Raw genomic sequence first — 16,898 nt, 5'->3', positions numbered from 1 at the left:
GATAGTGCAATTTGAGAATGACAAGAATGGACAGGATTTGGAATGTGTATATTGGAAGAACAGTGCAAGTAGGGCAGTTTGGAAACAAAGGTAGAGAGTCCAGATGGATGAGCTTTGGACAGGTACATAGGGGGGATAAGGAGTATATCAGGAAGTCAATGTTAGAGATGAAGCCGACAGGCAGAAAGATGATTATTTTTAACATTTTGGTTGTACGTGTTAACAGTTAGTAAATAGTTCTGGGTTGGAAACCACAAGCTAAGTTGACACTGGACACAGCTAAAGTCTAGCAACATAACATTTCATTTTGTTTTGACGTTTAAGAAATTCTCCATAAGTCATTAAAAATGCGAAATAAATAAATAAATAAATAAATGATTACAAAATTATTTAATTAAGTTGTGTTAATTAGTTTGTGTTCCTTTGTGTAAGAAACTCAAAGAAAAAAAAATATTCCCTTTGGTAATTTTAAGGGGGGGCGTGTAGTGAATGCATTCACAGTTATGCATCATTCAGTGTAGTTTGTAAATTAGGGAAGCATTTCTGTAATTTAGTGAGGCATTTGTAGCGTGCATTTAGTGTATAAGCTGGCCCTGGTGTAGAGGCTTGTTTTTCTGGGAGTGTTCTGACCCTGGGATCTGACTCTTCTGCTCCTCTTCCTCTCTCAGTGCAGTGATCCTGGCTGCCTCTTCATCTCGTAGAAACTGGTGAAGCTTCTCAAACTCCTCCTTAATCTGACGCTCTGTGTGTCGGGCCTGAATCTGCAGTGAAGAGAAAATTAAATGAAATATAACTGATTATACAGTGATGGAAAATATAATTCTAATAATAAAACCATGTTATTGATTCTAACCTTTATATGTTTTGCAGTCTGACTCCAGTTCAGTTTACAGTCGTTAAAGATCTTCAGTCTCTCCTGTAGGGGCTTCAGTGCAGTTTTGAGCTTCTCCTGAAACAAATCAACACACTGCATGGAGACTCTGTGTTTCAGCTCCTATTATACACATCATTAACTCAGATCACTGACAGGATTTAACTCTACAGTATTTAATGTGAGTTTAAAAGTAATGTAACTGTAATACTGTAGTTATGTTCTCTTTCATAAACACTCTCTTAAACCTCTGTGAGGGTTTCCCACTAGAGGGCAATGTTTTGTGTTTGTGCTTTTTGTTGGTAAACTCAGTTTCCCAGAAGGCACCTTGGTCAGGTGCTCACTTGAATGAGGTAGCTCGTTAGTAACATGATAAATAGCTGTTTGTTCTAAGAAACTGGGTCGAGCATTAATGTGAGTTCTGTTAAATGGGCCTTTGTTTTGTCTGGTTCTGTTTTAGTTTGTTTAATTATAGTTGGCCTTTTGCTTTTTGGAGCTTTAAGTTAAGTTTATATTTGTCCTAATTTAGTATGTCTCTTTGTCTCTGTGTCTCCTAGCAGGACTAGCCTCTAGGAGAATGAGCTTTTTGTGTTTACCCTCATGTGTAAGTAACCTTCTCTGCATGTGTAGTTCTTAGTCTGTATAAATACTAACCAGTGCACTACTAACCTGCTTAGATCTTAGTCCAATTCTAATTTTATTTGTCACATACACGGTCATACACAGTATGATATGCTTAGACAACTGCTTGTAACCTAAGAATAAAAGAATATGAGTAGGAATAGGAAATAAATATGAAAATTAAAATATAGTGTAAGTTTAACCAGGGAAGAATAAAATAAAATAATAAGTTAAAAATAAAATAACTGTACACAAAAATACACAATATAGAAAATGTATGGAGAATATATGAAAAAATGTAAAACAATAAGAGCAGCCGAAAGAATGGTAATAAAAGAATAGTAATGTCCAGGGTTGTGCAATCCACATATTAAAAGTGTCTTGTGCAGTGCAAATATGCTTAAAGTGACTTGTGATGGAGTGATTTGATGACCACGAAGTGTAGTTGTGCAGTGGCCAATAGTGTAAACAAATGTCCAATGTGTGTGTAAAAACCAGTAGTCTGTCTAGTCTCCTCGTCTTATTAGATCATAGTCTGTTTAGCCTCTAACCTTTAGAGTTCTTCGCCTGTTTCATACCTAGTCTGCTGTGTGCCTAGTCTGTTCATCCCTTGGGTCTCTGGCTACTAGCCTGTTTAGTTACTAGCTAGCTTAGCAGCTAATTTGCAAAATAGCTAGTAGGCCTAGCCAAGCCTATATTGTGTATTTTTAGCCCCTTGCATGTATAGTTCCCTGTGTTTAGTCCTCTGGTCTGTTTAGTGTGTCTTGTCTGGTTTGTATCCCTTGTCTGTGTATTAGTTGATTATTGGTTTTGTTTATAGTATGCTCTAAGGTAAAGCCAACTTTCTTTGTTCATGTTTTATTTGGTTTGTTTCTCATTAAAGACCTTGTTTGCCACCTTATCTCCTCTGCGCCTATGCCTCGCCTTCATGCCCACAGTCCAACACCAACAGTACGGGACAACTTCAGATAGAATTTATAAAAAGTTTAGACATATATGATGTTGGTTGTTTCTACAGGTGACACTTCAGATGATTTGTATAAATGTTTGTACTGTATATAATAAAATATTAGATATATTTGGTAGTTATCATATGAATAAATTAATTAAAAAGCAATTATGTAATTTATCACACCTTATTTTTTTACTTTGACACTGTAGATAATTTAGGGAGATTAAAGGTTATTCCTCATTTATTTGTCCTGTGATCCATAACCTCACAGGTATATAATATTTACCTTACAGTCTGTTACTGCCTCGTCAATGGGGCGGAATTTATGGTCGGTGTGTTTTCTTGAAGTCTGACACACCACACACACCAGCTGTTGATCGTCCACACAGAAGAGTTTGAGTTTCTCACTGTGCAGACTGTTTCAGATGCTGATGAAGATCTCTGACTTCTCTCCTGTAAGAAAGTCTCACACAGGTTCTTTAACACCAGGTTTGTGGAAGGATCATCCATAGACGACTTCCTCCTACAAACAGGACATTCTCTGGATCCTTTGGTCTCCCAGAACTGCTGCAAACACACTTTACACACACTGTGACTGCAGCTATGAACAACAGGATCCTTGAAGATTTCACAGCACACAGGACAGGAGAAATCCTCCTCTGAAAACTTAGAAGCCATTTTATTTAGCTGCTGCTGTTAAAAATGAGGCAAAGAAACAAACTGAGAATAAAACTAACCTCACCAGAGCAGAACACTGCAGGCTGTTTATAAAGGTGGTCTCAGACTTGACACTTCCTTAATAGGAGGAGTTTTAGAGACACATTATAACCTTCTACAGTCATCATTTACATCAGAAACAGCACACAGCTCTTACTTTAAGGAGCAATAGTCATTTTATTTTAAATTCCGTTATGTTTTATTGGGTGTTTTTGAGGTTACTGTGGAAACCTTTTGGAAAACTTAAACCTGGCGTCAACTCAGATCTTTTAATATTTCTGCATTCAGTGGAGACTATTTATAGATCTTACAACAAGAAAAAGGAGAATCACAATTAACGCCAACCAAGTTACAACAGAATTCTATGAGAGAAATAAACAAATCGTAGGGTGTAAATAGTTATTAAAAGCAATGAATATCAATAAATAGAAAAATAATTGACCTGGAACAAATAAATTAACAAACCAACAAGATAATAATATTCGACCTTAATGCCTCTCATGACCAGTTATCAGAGGTGGGTAGTAACGAGTTACATTTAGTTGAGTAAAAAAAATTACTTCTATGAGTAGTTTTACTGCACCATACTTTATACTTTTACTTGAGTAGATTTGTAAAGTAGAAACGCTACTCTCACTCCGCTACAATCAGCTCCACTCGACTCGTTACTTTTCTAACCGTTTATTCTACACATGCAGCCGGTGGATCTACTGTATTCAATTCAATATAATTTTATTTGTATAGCGCTTTTAACAGTTGTCATTGCCACAAAGCAGCTTTACACAATTAAAAGAATTATTAAAGTGTTTATGAAATGTGAATGTGTGTAAATCAGAATGATCAGATTGTCCACACTTACATTCCATCTCATTTTAGGAGGATATAATTTTTACAACAAGCAGTTTTGGGGTAATATATTACAGTACAATACATTAGTTAATACTGTAATTAATGTAATGCATTATTCCTAAATTTAGTAATTACATTAGTTAATAATCAAACAACTTGCTTTACATAGCTTTAATTATCTGCATAATGATCTTTGCTGGGTGAAATACTGGGGGAATTGATTTTACTTACCACAGTGGGCTGTAGGATGGGAAGTTTGAATCATTTTTGTGACTCGGTTCTTTGAATCTCATTTATGAAAATAAGCTAATCTTTTTTTTGAGTCATGTAGTTCATTTGATAGGAAATAAAATATAAAATTTTATGCATTTTCAATAAAAAGACTCCTAATACGTCTACATACACAAATTTTGGCTACAGTTCTAGTTATGAAAATATTACAATGCAGCTAAGGACATATTATAATAAACAGAATGAGCAGCTCACCATCATATCTTCTAGTCAGAGTCGTTCATTCTTTTAAATCTATTGCACAGCATAGTGTCTAAAGAGACGCTTGTCTGGGCAGGGAAGAGCTGATTCTAAGGAGAAACAGTTTGTCTGACAAACGATTAGAGAAACTCCTCCTCATGAGGTTTAACCACTGCTTTTCGAATAACAGACTAATCTAGTATAAATTCATGCTCTGGTGACTAAGAAGTCGAATGTGCTTTTGGCCTGTAAATGCAGTTATTTTGCAAAAAAAATTTTAAGTTGGATGCCAACTAATGCTATTATATAATTGTTTTTGAGTAAAAGCCCCAGAACTGATTACTGGACATGTCTTTAATATGTTTAAGTGAAATCAACACACATTTACATAAAGTATAGCATATTCCAAAAACCCCAAAATGTTTGATGAACTGACGATGGAAGCCTGACATACGACATTTTGTATCAAGTGAACAATCGTCATCCTCGTCTCCACTGTGAGGCCAGATGATGCGCTGGAGAACAATCTGTATTGAAGCAAAAACATAAAGATCAGGGACTAAATCAAGTCATCCTGAGGAATTATATACACACATACACAAGTTCAACATCATTATATCTACAGTAGCTTTATAATAATATATACAGTGGTGGCCAAAAGTACAAAAGAGAAATCACTGTTTTCATGACAATCTCAAACATTTAAATAATGACAATACAGGAAATAAGGATAACTCATTATGTAATTAAATTGCCACACAACTATCAGTATTTAGTATGAAGTCATTTTCTTCTAAACCTGAGGATTCTGTACAGAGATGGACACCATGGCTTCAGTAAGTAAAAGTCCTGCCACCTAACTGTTCCATCAATTAACTAAAGCAGCTGATTTTAATTAACACAACTCTTCACCCAGACCCGAATTAATTAGTGACATCACCTGTTCTGTACACACAGAGAACTAATACAGGTCACATGATGTTCTAATACTTTTAGCCACCTCTCCCTCTCTCTCATGTGTGTGTGTGTGTGTGACAAACATCAGTCTGGGTCTCATGCTCACTAGCTCAACTTTAAGGCCTTGTTCACACGGGCGTTAAGTTTTTGGATAAACGAACGTGCTCTGAACGTCCTGGACGTTTGTGTTGCGTTTTGTAGTGGCGCTTGATTGACTTCTACACCGGCGTTCGTTTGTCTCTGTCTAACGTCAGCCTGCAGCCCCAACTGTAGTTTGTGTTTTAACCTGTGGGGGCAGTGTGTCGGGAACTGGATATGAAAGCCCGCCGCTACCGGGTTCATTCTCTGACTGCACAACGTGGGATTAATGGAAGTCTTTTTTGTGGTTTAAAAAAAAAAAGCGAAAATTTCCGCGTAAGTTTTTTAACAATTATTTTATTTTATTTTGCCTTTTTCCGCATTTCCCTATGTATAGCATGTAGGATCATGGGATATATCCGGTCCTCCAAAGCGTAAAATGAACGTGAAGAAAACGCACTAGAAGCGGTTTCCTTGCGTTCGTTGGGTTTTGAACGCCAAGAAAAAGCTGCATGCAACGTTTTTTTAATGGCATATAAACGCGCAGCCGGACAAACGCACGTCACCAAAGCCCGTGTGAACACTCTCATTGACTCCTATGTGTAGAAAACACTCTGTGCTTGACCCGCGCTCATCGGACGCTACGAACGCAAGAAAAACGCTCGATTTTAACGCCCGTGTGAACAAGGCCTAACTAAACTTTGACTAAATTCCTTTATCACAGTTAAATGATAAGAATATCTGACAGTATATAATTAGTGTAACACACTGCAGGTGCACTGACCGGGCCGCTGCCCTCCGCCATCACGGTGAAGCTCTTTCTCCTGCAGGTCTGTTCTGTCTTCTACGTGTAGCTAGATCAGTGTTGCCAACTATTTCCAATGAAAAGTAGCTAAAGCCTGCCCGAAAGTAGCTAAATGCTGCCAGAATTAGCGATTGCGTTTGAGTTTTGGCAGATTACATGCGCAACACAGAGAAAGTGAAAAAGCAAATGTGGTAATTGATTTTGCTATTTAAATATGACAGGCTCATGACTTGTAAGACATGAGAAATGAAACTCCAAATGGACTTTGCTCTTTCATTTTAAATTTAGCAGACAGTGTTTGTTCAAGGCGAAAAAGCAAACGGTAATGCAAAGTTTGCAGTTGCATTTGAATTATGACACACTTTATGCATCATATCATTTCAAAATCCATACAAATGCAATTTGCAATTTGTTTCACTCCATACAATTAAGTAGTAGCTAGAAAACAATGTGTGTCTGGCTGAATACTTCATATTTATTCCAAAGTTCTTCAAAAGCTCTTGTATGTTACCTTCAAATGATGACTCCATGCTACAATATTATAAGGAACAGCATATTTGTTTTGTGTTGCATATTCCTCTTTAGCATGCACTAAATGTTTTTAATTGTCCAACACAAGTTGTAATAAAGCTAGTGTACTGCGTACCTTCAGTCTGTTTTAGTCTGAGTGTTTTAGATGATTTCTGTGCTGATTTGTGTGTGTGTTTCATTCATCATCTTGTTCAATTCTGTATCTGTGATAAAGTAATAACCTCCTGGCAGATGTAGACAGGCTTTGGACTCAGAACATAAACTTTTTGCACAAAACCTCCCCAAAGCAGCCACGCAGCTTCACTTAAACAAGTTATTATATCGTCATCAACTATAAGGATGGTGTGCGTGACTAAAAAGGTTAAAAGGTCACGTCGTAGCAGAGCACCGAGGTGAAGGTACAGGACGATCTCAGGTAGGTCTCGAGAGACAAGAAACGACAGACAGTTCTGCAAAGGGCTTCATACATTTATTTTTTACTCATATATTGTAATTGTTGTAATAACATCATATTAAATATATTTATTATAAAGGTGACGTGTGTCGGGTCTCCACCTTTCCAGGTGAGTTCTGGTGGGTCTGTGTTCACTGCAGCCTCCCATTCCTGTTCCTGGACAACACGAGTGGAACCTGACTGGGGGCTCCTGCTGTTGTAGCCCATCCACGTACGTGTGTGTGTGTGTGTGTGTGTGTGTGTGTGTGCTCGGAGATGCCTTTTGGCTCACCACAGTTGTACCCAGTGATTAGTTATCTGAGTTAGCATAGCCTTTAAACCCCTCTGGCTGTTTTTCTCTGTGAAAAAGTCACTGGGATGAAAATCGCAGAAAAACAGTAGCATCAGCAGCTACGGCACGGAGAGATCATCCAGAGATCATACATGTTCTTCATTCTGATATTTGATGTGAATATTAACTAAACTTGTAGTCCTGTATCTATCTGCATGATGTTCAACTGGGAGTGTACCTGCTGTATGTACTGTAACACACTGTACCGTATGGGCTCCATTTCATTATTCTGTTAACTTTCTTGTTCTGTTCAAGATAAAATATTTACTAAATATTTAGGTTATTTGACTGAGACCCCCCCCCCCTCCCACCCCCAATTTTCATTTTGTTTTAGTTAGTTCTTTGTTATTGCCTTGATAATATAAAATAAGAGCGCATCATGTATGACAGTTGCCAAATTGAGATATGAGCTAAAAAGACCAGATCCTGCCATGAGCTATACAGTATATGAGACATATTTTGTATGTACATATAGGGCTTATATGTGGATATAAAGAAGCAATACAGGAGACCTATATGGCCTGTATATGCACATATATGCACCTCAATTTTGCCTATATGCAGCATATATATTATCATATATATGCATATATACTGCATAGGCTTCATATATGCGCATATATCCTCATATAGGTTCTTTCCATGTGGGATAGACTGGACAAATATCTGTTGATGGCCGATAGACCATGTATTGCATCTCAAACATTTACACCTGAGACATTAGCAAACACCATCCAGTGGATATGCTTTACACACATATTTAACACATTCTAAACATTTATTTGTAAATACACACTAGACAAAGGCATTATATACACTTACACCACAGAGATATTCATAAACATCACTGAGCTACATAAGGGAGTATTTAAGCCGAATGGAGCTAGCTTGTTTGTGCTAAATAACATTACCAATTGCGGTGTTATAAGCTAACCAAAACGGAGCCAAATACATATTAGCAACCATAATCTAAAGCTATCCAAAACGAGGTGAAATACATTAGAACATTTATAAACATCTGTAAACTCCACAGGACATTAGCTTAGCCACCGGGAAAGTTTGCTACATAAGCCAACATGTTAGCAGTGTTATCTACATACTACACTAAACTGTGTAAGTGGCATTAAGGGCCAATGTGTCACACAAGCTGACAAGAGCTAGCTGAAGTGAGGAAAATATTTACTAATATTAGTTTATTACTATCAGAATAACAGTTATATAAGATTTAATAACTTAACATAACAGTTTGCTTGAATGTCCTCTGCTGGATCTGTTCTCTCTTCAAAATGCGTCAGAGCCACACAGTCTTCTTCTGAGGTAAATGTAAACTTCTCCCACTGTCCAGAACATTCTGCAGAGCTTCCTCGGGTGTGTAGCGCGCGCCATCTTCAAAACGTGCAAAAAAACTCACTGAATCTGTGTGTAAACTCTGTGTTTTTAAGCCGGTCTGTCTGTGTGTGTGTGTGTTTTCACGCCGGTGTCCGGGGGGGCGTGGCCTTGTATGTAGATTTACCCTGTGACTGTTTTCCGTGTGATTGACGTGTGGGCGTGTCCTGCCTCGGGTCATTAGCAGATAATAAAGTGCGACAGAAATTCTGTGTCTCTGCTTGGTTTTATACGGATTACAAAAACTGAGAATATTTGTTTTCAATTTGCATCATTTAAAAGTAGACACTTTAATCTTTCTATAGATATATTTCTCATGTCGGTCTGTGCAGTTATTCGCGGAGTTTCAGTTCATTGACGAGTTTTAAAAAGATTTTTCGTGGAGACTGAGACGGCTGAAAGCGCACCCTGTATATTTTCTTTATTTTACAAAAGCACAATCTTTTGTGGATATTGTACGTATACATAAATAAAAGTAGACTGTTTACAGATTTAAATGATGTACTACACTTATGTGTATGATCGAACGTGACGGAGCATTTTAAACTCTTTTCTTGGTTACCAGAAAAAAATGCTGTGCCCGCCGACGGGTCCGCCGACCCCTAAGGGTTTTAACCCTTGAATGTCCCTAATAAAGTGGCCGGTGAGTGTATTTACTCTTTATATATGTGATATAAACATGTGAACTTGTGCACGCTGTCTGATAAAAGGAAGGAAGTTACTGTACAACTCTTTTATCACACACACACACACACACACAGCCTGAAGACAGTTTAAAGTAGGGCCGGTGTTCCATCGAAACATGCTACCCATCGAGTTGTGCTACATACCGGATCTGCACATGCGCAGTCCCACAAGTTTGCACGCTGTTTCCACGCCCATAAATCCATGCTACCTTGGTGCTGAGACGGTTGACGGTGAGTTTCCCTTTGCTTAATTTAACCGAAACATTTGAGTTTCTGCATAAATTGTCATAAATGAGCCTTGACGTTAAGGAAAATAAAAACTTAGGGCAGAAAACTATAGTGGACTTTTTAAAACTTTATTGCTCAAATTTAAACACCTCCGTTTACATCTTTTTGTATACTTGAATATCTTGTGGTTATCATATGTGTGCAGCACTATCTAGTGCACAGAGTACAGTAGTTCATACATAAATGCTTACGCACGTCATGAGATGTTTTGATTAAATCTAATAACATTGAACGTCCATAGTGTAGTTTTTTTAATAATTTTGGTCAGCATTTATTAACATTACAAAAACGTTAGTAACAATAAGTGTGAATGAACTCTTCTATCGATTTGTGCTACGGTAGCATTTTTCAACAAGGCAGAAAAAATCGACAGAACACCGGTTCTAGACAGGTACATTTGGGGGGGCAGTCAGAAATGTGAAGGGGGCATCATGTGTACACATCATGTTCGAGCACTGCTGTTTTTCCCTGTGCTTATAGTAACAGTATTGTCCTTGCTGAATTGTATTGTTAGTTGCGTCCAAAGCCTGGAGAAGTGGCTTGCACTTTGTCTACCTTCAGACCTGTCCAACTTGGGTGTCTCACTTGAAGACTAAGCTCCTGCTGGTATAGATCTTAAGGTCACTGAGGCACACAAACCCCCTGACCACAATAAGGTGGCAATCCCTCAGGGGGGAAACTGAAAAATAAAAATGTAATAAATAAAACAAAATAAAATATCCTTAATCAAGATTTTATAAATCAACGACATAACATTTATCTTAGCTTCTTCTTTGTCTTTCGGCTGTTCCCTTTCAGGGGTCGCCACAGCGAATCATCTGCCTCCATCTAACTTTATCCTTTGCATCCTCTTCTCTCACACCAACTTACTTCATGTCCTCTCTCACTGCATCCATAAATCTCCTCTTTGGTCTTCCTCTAGACCTCCTGCCTGGCAGTTCCAACCTCTCTCCTCTGAACATGTCCAAACCACCTCAATCTGGACTTTATCTTCAAAATATTTAACATGGGTTGTCCCTCTGATGAACTCACTCATGATCCTATCCATCCTTGTCACTCCCAAAGAGAACCTCAACATCTTCAGCTCTGCTACCTCCAGCTCTGCCTCCTGTCTTTTCTTCCGTGCCACTGTCTCTAAGCCGTAGAGCATCGCTGGTCTCACCACTGTCCTATACACCTTTCCTTTTATTCTCGCTGATACTCTTTTGTCGCACAACACACCTGACACTTTTCTCCACCCATTCAAACCTATAGTCAAAAACCTGCTGACTAGATCATGTGCTATTGTCACACCTGGTCCACCTCAGCCCTGGGGAATAAGATCTGGCTCGCCGAATTACTGAGCTGCCGCTTTGTCTCCCCCTAGTGTGTCTACGTGTGTACTTGTTTGCCTTTATTTCTTTAGCACCAAATTAATTTCACCAGTGTCTACCCCGTGTGTCCCCCTATTTATTCCAGCCGAACCCGTGAGCATTTGTCTGTTCACAGTTGTGCACCTGCATGCTTCACATTGATATGCAACCATGTTTGTTTCGTCTCTCCCCCAGGACTGAACAGTGTCTGCAGAACCGGGCTAACGTCGGTTAAGAGGACCAGCATCAAGGGCAAGGTCAAGGCTGAGAGATTCTTCTTCAGTTCAATCGGATTTTTCTAGTGACTTTCTTTAGTTTATTTCTTCCAAGCCTGTCTGCAGATCCAGCCTAGGAAGTGAACCTTTTCTTTTGGTTTCTTTTGTGTTTTGGACTCTTGCTCACGCTTGCTACCTTTGAAAATAAATCACTTTTGTCCAAGTCACCCTGCATCTGCCTCCGCCTCATTGTAGACAGACATGACAGACATGTATCCCTTTGCATACTTACAGGGATGCAGTATATACAGATCAGGGGCCTGATGTATAAACGTTGCGTACGCCCAAAATGGGCATAGAAATATGCGTACGCATTTTTCCACGCACATATCGGGATTTATAAAAAATAAACTTGGCGTAAATAAGTGCGCACCGTAAGGATGCTCTTGACCGTGCGTACGCACTCTTTTAGAAGAGTATGTGTTTTGGCGACACCAACTGGCCCAAATAGCAATAACTATTTAAAATAGTCATCACCAAATTAATCAAATTGCATCAACCTGAATTATCATTATCAGCATTCTTAACCAAGTGCAAATACTTTGAATTAACTTTTTTTTTTAATGAATGGGCTATAAAAAGGTATGTGCGTATATAACATATTATCATAATGGATGCTCTAGCGCTGTTAGAAGACCTTGCTAATGACGCTCTACGGAGGTTTTCAGAGACTGTGAAGATTTCCTTGCTCATGATGATGATTGGCTCATGAGCCGATTTCGATTCCCAAGAGCCATCCTCTTGAAATTGTGTTCTGAATTACGGCCAGTATTGGAAAGACCCTCGCGGAGAAACCGCGCTGTGTGTTCAAGTACAAGTGGTGTTGTCTTTTTAAGTTATTTTTTTTTGCATATGAATAAACAGGAAAATCGACTGTTTTAATAAACGTATATCTTAAATACAGCTGCATCTATTGCTAGATTTGTCACTTGGATATTTTAGGACTTTCCACTTCCGTGGAATTTGAATTGGTTGATTTAAATTATCCACAATAAAAAAAGCAGAATTTTAAACAGACAAAAACTTATATAATGTGTAGATAGATCAATTAATTAGCATCGTCACCGCAAATCACATCCGTATCACTTTGGAATTCTGGAAGAACTCCACTTATTCAATTCAATTCAATTCAATTTTATTTATATAGCGCTTTTAACAATGGTCATTGTCTCAAAGCAGCTTCACAAAAAAAAAAAAAAGATAATAATGAAATGAATGATGAATGAATGAATAATAATGAAATGAATGATGAATGAATGAATAATAATGAAATGAATGATGAATGAATGATGAATGAAAATGAATGAAATGTCTCTGATGAGCAAGCCAAGGGTGACGGCGACAGTGGCAAGGAAAAACTCCCTGAGATGGCAATAGGAAGAAACCTTGAGAGGAACCAGACTCAACAGGGAACCCATCCTCATCTGGGTGATAACAGATAGAAATAACATCATGTGTGTTGTGCAGGTGAAAGTTCAATATAACAGAAGTTGTGTAGATTCAGTTTAGCAGTAGGTGCAGAGGGCAGATGGGGTCTGGATCACTGGAAGCACAGGAGCAGGATGGTAGCTCCAGCCATCATAAAGCAGAATCTAGCTGGAGCAGGTCCTTCTCAAGATGCCTTAGAAACCTTGCAGGTGTGGCCTTTGTCTACTAAAGCTGGCACAATCTCCAGATGCCTCGGGATGGGTAGAAAAATACAGAAAAGATGGAGAGAATTAGCGTAGTTGCCATTCAGGATAGGTGTACTGGAGTATGTGGTTATGGGATGAGTTACGCGTATGCCAGATTAAAGAGATGCGTCTTGAGTCTACTTTTGAATTGGGAAACCGTGTCTGCTCCCCGAACAGTGTCTGGAAGGCTATTCCAAAGCTTTGGAGCCAAATATGAAAATGCCCTGCCCCCTTTTGTGGATTTTAAAATTCTGGGAATTACCAGAAGTCCGGAGTTTTGTGATCTTAAGGGACGTGGTGGATTATAGCGTATCAAAAGACTGGTTAGGTATGTGGGAGCTAAACCATTTAAAGCCTTGTATGTAAGTAGTACTATTTTGTAATAAATTTTAAATTGAACAGGTAGCCAGTGCAGGGATGATAATATAGGTGTTATATGATCATATTTTCTGGATCTAGTGAGAACCCTGGCGGCTGCATTTTGGACTAACTGTAGCTTGTTTATTGAGGATGCAGGACAACCACCTAGTAAATGCATTACAATAGTCCAGTCTGGAGGTCATGAATGCATGAACTAGCTTTTCTGCATCAGATACGGATAGGATACTCCTAAGTTTGGCAATATTTCTAAGATGGAAAAAGGCTGTTTTTGTGATAAAAAGGCTGTTTTTGTGATAATCCTGTTTCCCCTATAATCGCGCCCACCCTTACATCAAAGGCTGAGAGGTCAGTGATTCCTTGACCACCACCAGTTGTTACGACACTGCGCCTGTGTGCACATATTCTTTTTTTTTTTAACGACTACTTTTAAGTCTGACCATTTTTTTTGGTCTCTTGGACTGTGCGAGGCACCGATGTAACAGCATTGACTGCTTCTGTTATACTTGCTCCCATTCTACCATCTTTCTTTTATTTGAAATGCCCGCAGAGAGCCCACCAAATAAAACTTTTTTTCGGCCCTCCACCTCAGACAGCAGTACCTCCATCTCGCAGTCGGTAAAAGTTTTTTTTTTTTGCTTTTCGTTTCTGTTCTTCCAACAGATCAATGACAATTATTGGTCGTATTAATATGCAGGGAGATCATACATATTCAAAATAGGCAGTCTTAACCTCCAAATATGGTTATTTCGGGAGGAGATTGGGGTAAGCTATAAGCACGTGCACCTGCACACAATATTCAGATAATTGTGATTTATAAAGCGAACCTTGCGCAGGTTCTGGCGTACGTACGGTTTTATAAATCTGAAAACTTTTGTGCATACGCAAATTCTGCCTTATGTGCGTACGCACACTTTAAGGATGAAATCTACACAAAGTTTTATACATCAGGCCCCTGGCCTTTAAAAACGCACGTTTTCGGAAAAGGGATCCCACGACTTGCCGCGAGTGCGCGCGGCAAGCTGTGAAAATGCCCTTCAATACCTGTAGGGGGCAGTCGTGTTTCAGTCTAAAGTATTGTGTGTCTACCGAAGCCGAAAAATGTTATGTCTCTTAGGCGCCCATTGACGGCAAGCGACAGAGCTCATAAACGTTTTAAGCTCAAACTGATATGTATTTATTCTTCATTTTCATTCAGAATTATTATTATTAGTAGTAGTAGTTCTCCAAATTTATTATTATTATTATTATTGTAACGCACCCACGCGCGTGCAAAAGGACTACAAAGATGTATGACGTTAGCCTATGTTTATGCACTTTAAACCCACACGGGTACTGGTGGCTCAGTGGTAGGTGATTCGCCCGCCATGCGGGAGACCCGGGTTCGATTCCCAGCCAGTGCTCAAAATTCCGGTGCTATTCGCTAAAATACCATGATATAGCAATTACATTATCAAGTTATGCTTCAGTACTAAATGCATGTTTGCAATTGAGAATTTTTTTTCTTAAGCTATTAAACACATTAGCACTCACCTCACAGTTGCTGTAATTTAATGATTATCATAAGCAAAAAGTGTAAAACAAAGGATTCACATTTATTACATTTTCACCCAGAGCGGGATTCGAACCAGGGTCTGGACGATTTTATAGGATATACGGATATTATACGGATATTATTTAAGCAACGCCACACCACGTGGAAAGCAACAAAAATGCTTCAATTTCATTGGCTGTCACTAAGTGTCAGCTATTCACGACTGGCCCCCGCGGAACACAGAATCCCTGGGCTTTGACTGCGCTTTCTCCATTCGTTATTACAGGGGCGGACTGGAACCAAAAAGTGGCCCTGGACTTCCTGGCCCACAGCAGCCCACACCATAATACATTGGCTCATTCAAGTAGAGATACATTTTTAACACCAGTTACTAGTATAAAAATATAACACAATACAGAAATCAATGCTATTTAAACATGTTATTTGAAGTATCACTGAACATATATTGGGTCAAAGAAACGAAAAAAAGAACATCAAGACAAACAACATATAAATCTATAAAGACAATATTTTAAAAGGAATGGCAATAAAACTGAACAGGTAAGCTGAAATAAAATCAGTAGCAGCAGTAGCTCACGCTAGTAAACTAGTTACTTATTTTAATTATTAGGGTAGTCAATATTAACACGAAATAATGCTGAGAAACATTATTTCAATTAATATTGACCACCATCATAATAACTAGCACAAGTTAATGCTGCTACTAATTTTATTCTGTTTGATTGCCATTCTTTTTACTTGGCTCTGGTAGATCAGGGGAGACGTGTTGGTCATCATCAGCATGTATTATGATGTGGGATGTGGTGCGCTGCTGGGTCCAGCCTCACTGTCCCTGACCTGTTATAGGCAGAATCTGTTCATTTGAAGCATTTCACAGCATTTACCTCTAAAGCTTTTTCTTATTTTCGCGTAACCTTTTCTTCTTCCTGCTTTTCATTCATGGAAATTATTATTAATTTGCTCAGAAAATTCGCTGCATCGAGAAAGGATCAATATCTAAAAATTTAAAGATGCCCACGTGTGTGGACAAAGAATACAAAAGTGTATAATCTTTAATAAAGTTAGCCTAATACAATATTGTTTCCAATGCTGAAGCAAACATGATTTAGTTTTAGTCTATTCATTGAATACAACGCGACAGCGCGCTCCGAGGTGAAGCGCACCCACAGTTACTGTAATCCCCCATCTCACCTTTACAACAGGTGTGAAGTCACCAAACCGGTTTCGCTGCTGGGGGAATTCGCAGAATTGGGGGTTTTAAAACAAATTAACAAGACCGAGCAGACTTCAGACAGGGGGTTTGGTTGGTTAGAAGTGGCGCTGACGGGGGGCTGGAGGGAGTCTCGCCCGCGGAGCAATTCAGTGTAGAACCGCCACTGCCTATTTTCCACCACATAACGTACTTCCCTGATCTCCATCTCCGCGCTTTGCTTTTATAATGTGGAGCAAGCCCGAGATCATATTAACGTAGAATTCATCATTCAAAGTTATTTATATCAGTGTATAGTAAGTGTGATTTGAAAAGTGCTATAACTCCACCTGCCACAGTTTCAGCCCAGTGGAACAATCTGACTACACGTGAAGTGCCATGAAAAAGTATTTGCCCCTTCCTATTTTTTTTCTTTTCATATATGTCACACTTGTATAGGTGGAATTTCACCTAAACAC

General features: G+C 38.7%; 1 protein-coding gene across 1 annotated transcript; it reads right to left on the bottom strand.

Annotated features, from left to right (window-relative positions):
• Window positions 1-575: 575 nt before the first annotated feature.
• On the bottom strand, window positions 576-6,321 carry LOC128523982 (E3 ubiquitin-protein ligase TRIM35-like). Its single transcript, XM_053496239.1, has 4 exons — window positions 6,301-6,321; window positions 2,731-2,814; window positions 854-949; window positions 576-761 (listed from the first exon to the last, which is right to left on the bottom strand). The coding sequence occupies exons 1-4, from the start codon at window positions 6,319-6,321 to the stop codon at window positions 576-578; spliced, it is 387 nt and encodes a 128-aa protein (XP_053352214.1).
• Between the last annotated feature and the right edge of the window lie 10,577 nt (window positions 6,322-16,898).

The sequence above is a fragment of the Clarias gariepinus genome, chromosome 5 (assembly GCF_024256425.1).
Source record: "Clarias gariepinus isolate MV-2021 ecotype Netherlands chromosome 5, CGAR_prim_01v2, whole genome shotgun sequence".
Taxonomy (NCBI): domain Eukaryota; kingdom Metazoa; phylum Chordata; class Actinopteri; order Siluriformes; family Clariidae; genus Clarias; species Clarias gariepinus.
This window is presented reverse-complemented; position numbering and strand designations above follow the sequence as displayed.

Bases quoted from the DNA above. Each gene is read 5' to 3' on its own strand.
- LOC128523982 (XM_053496239.1), bottom strand. From the start codon at position 6,321: ATGGCGGAGGGCAGCGGCCCG. The intron at 2,815-6,300 runs GTCAGTGCACCT...GACGATCAACAG, and splicing joins TGGCGGAGGGCAGCGGCCCG to CTGGTGTGTGTGGTGTGTCA. The intron at 950-2,730 runs GTAAATATTATA...GATTTGTTTCAG, and splicing joins AGGCAGTAACAGACTGTAAG to GAGAAGCTCAAAACTGCACT.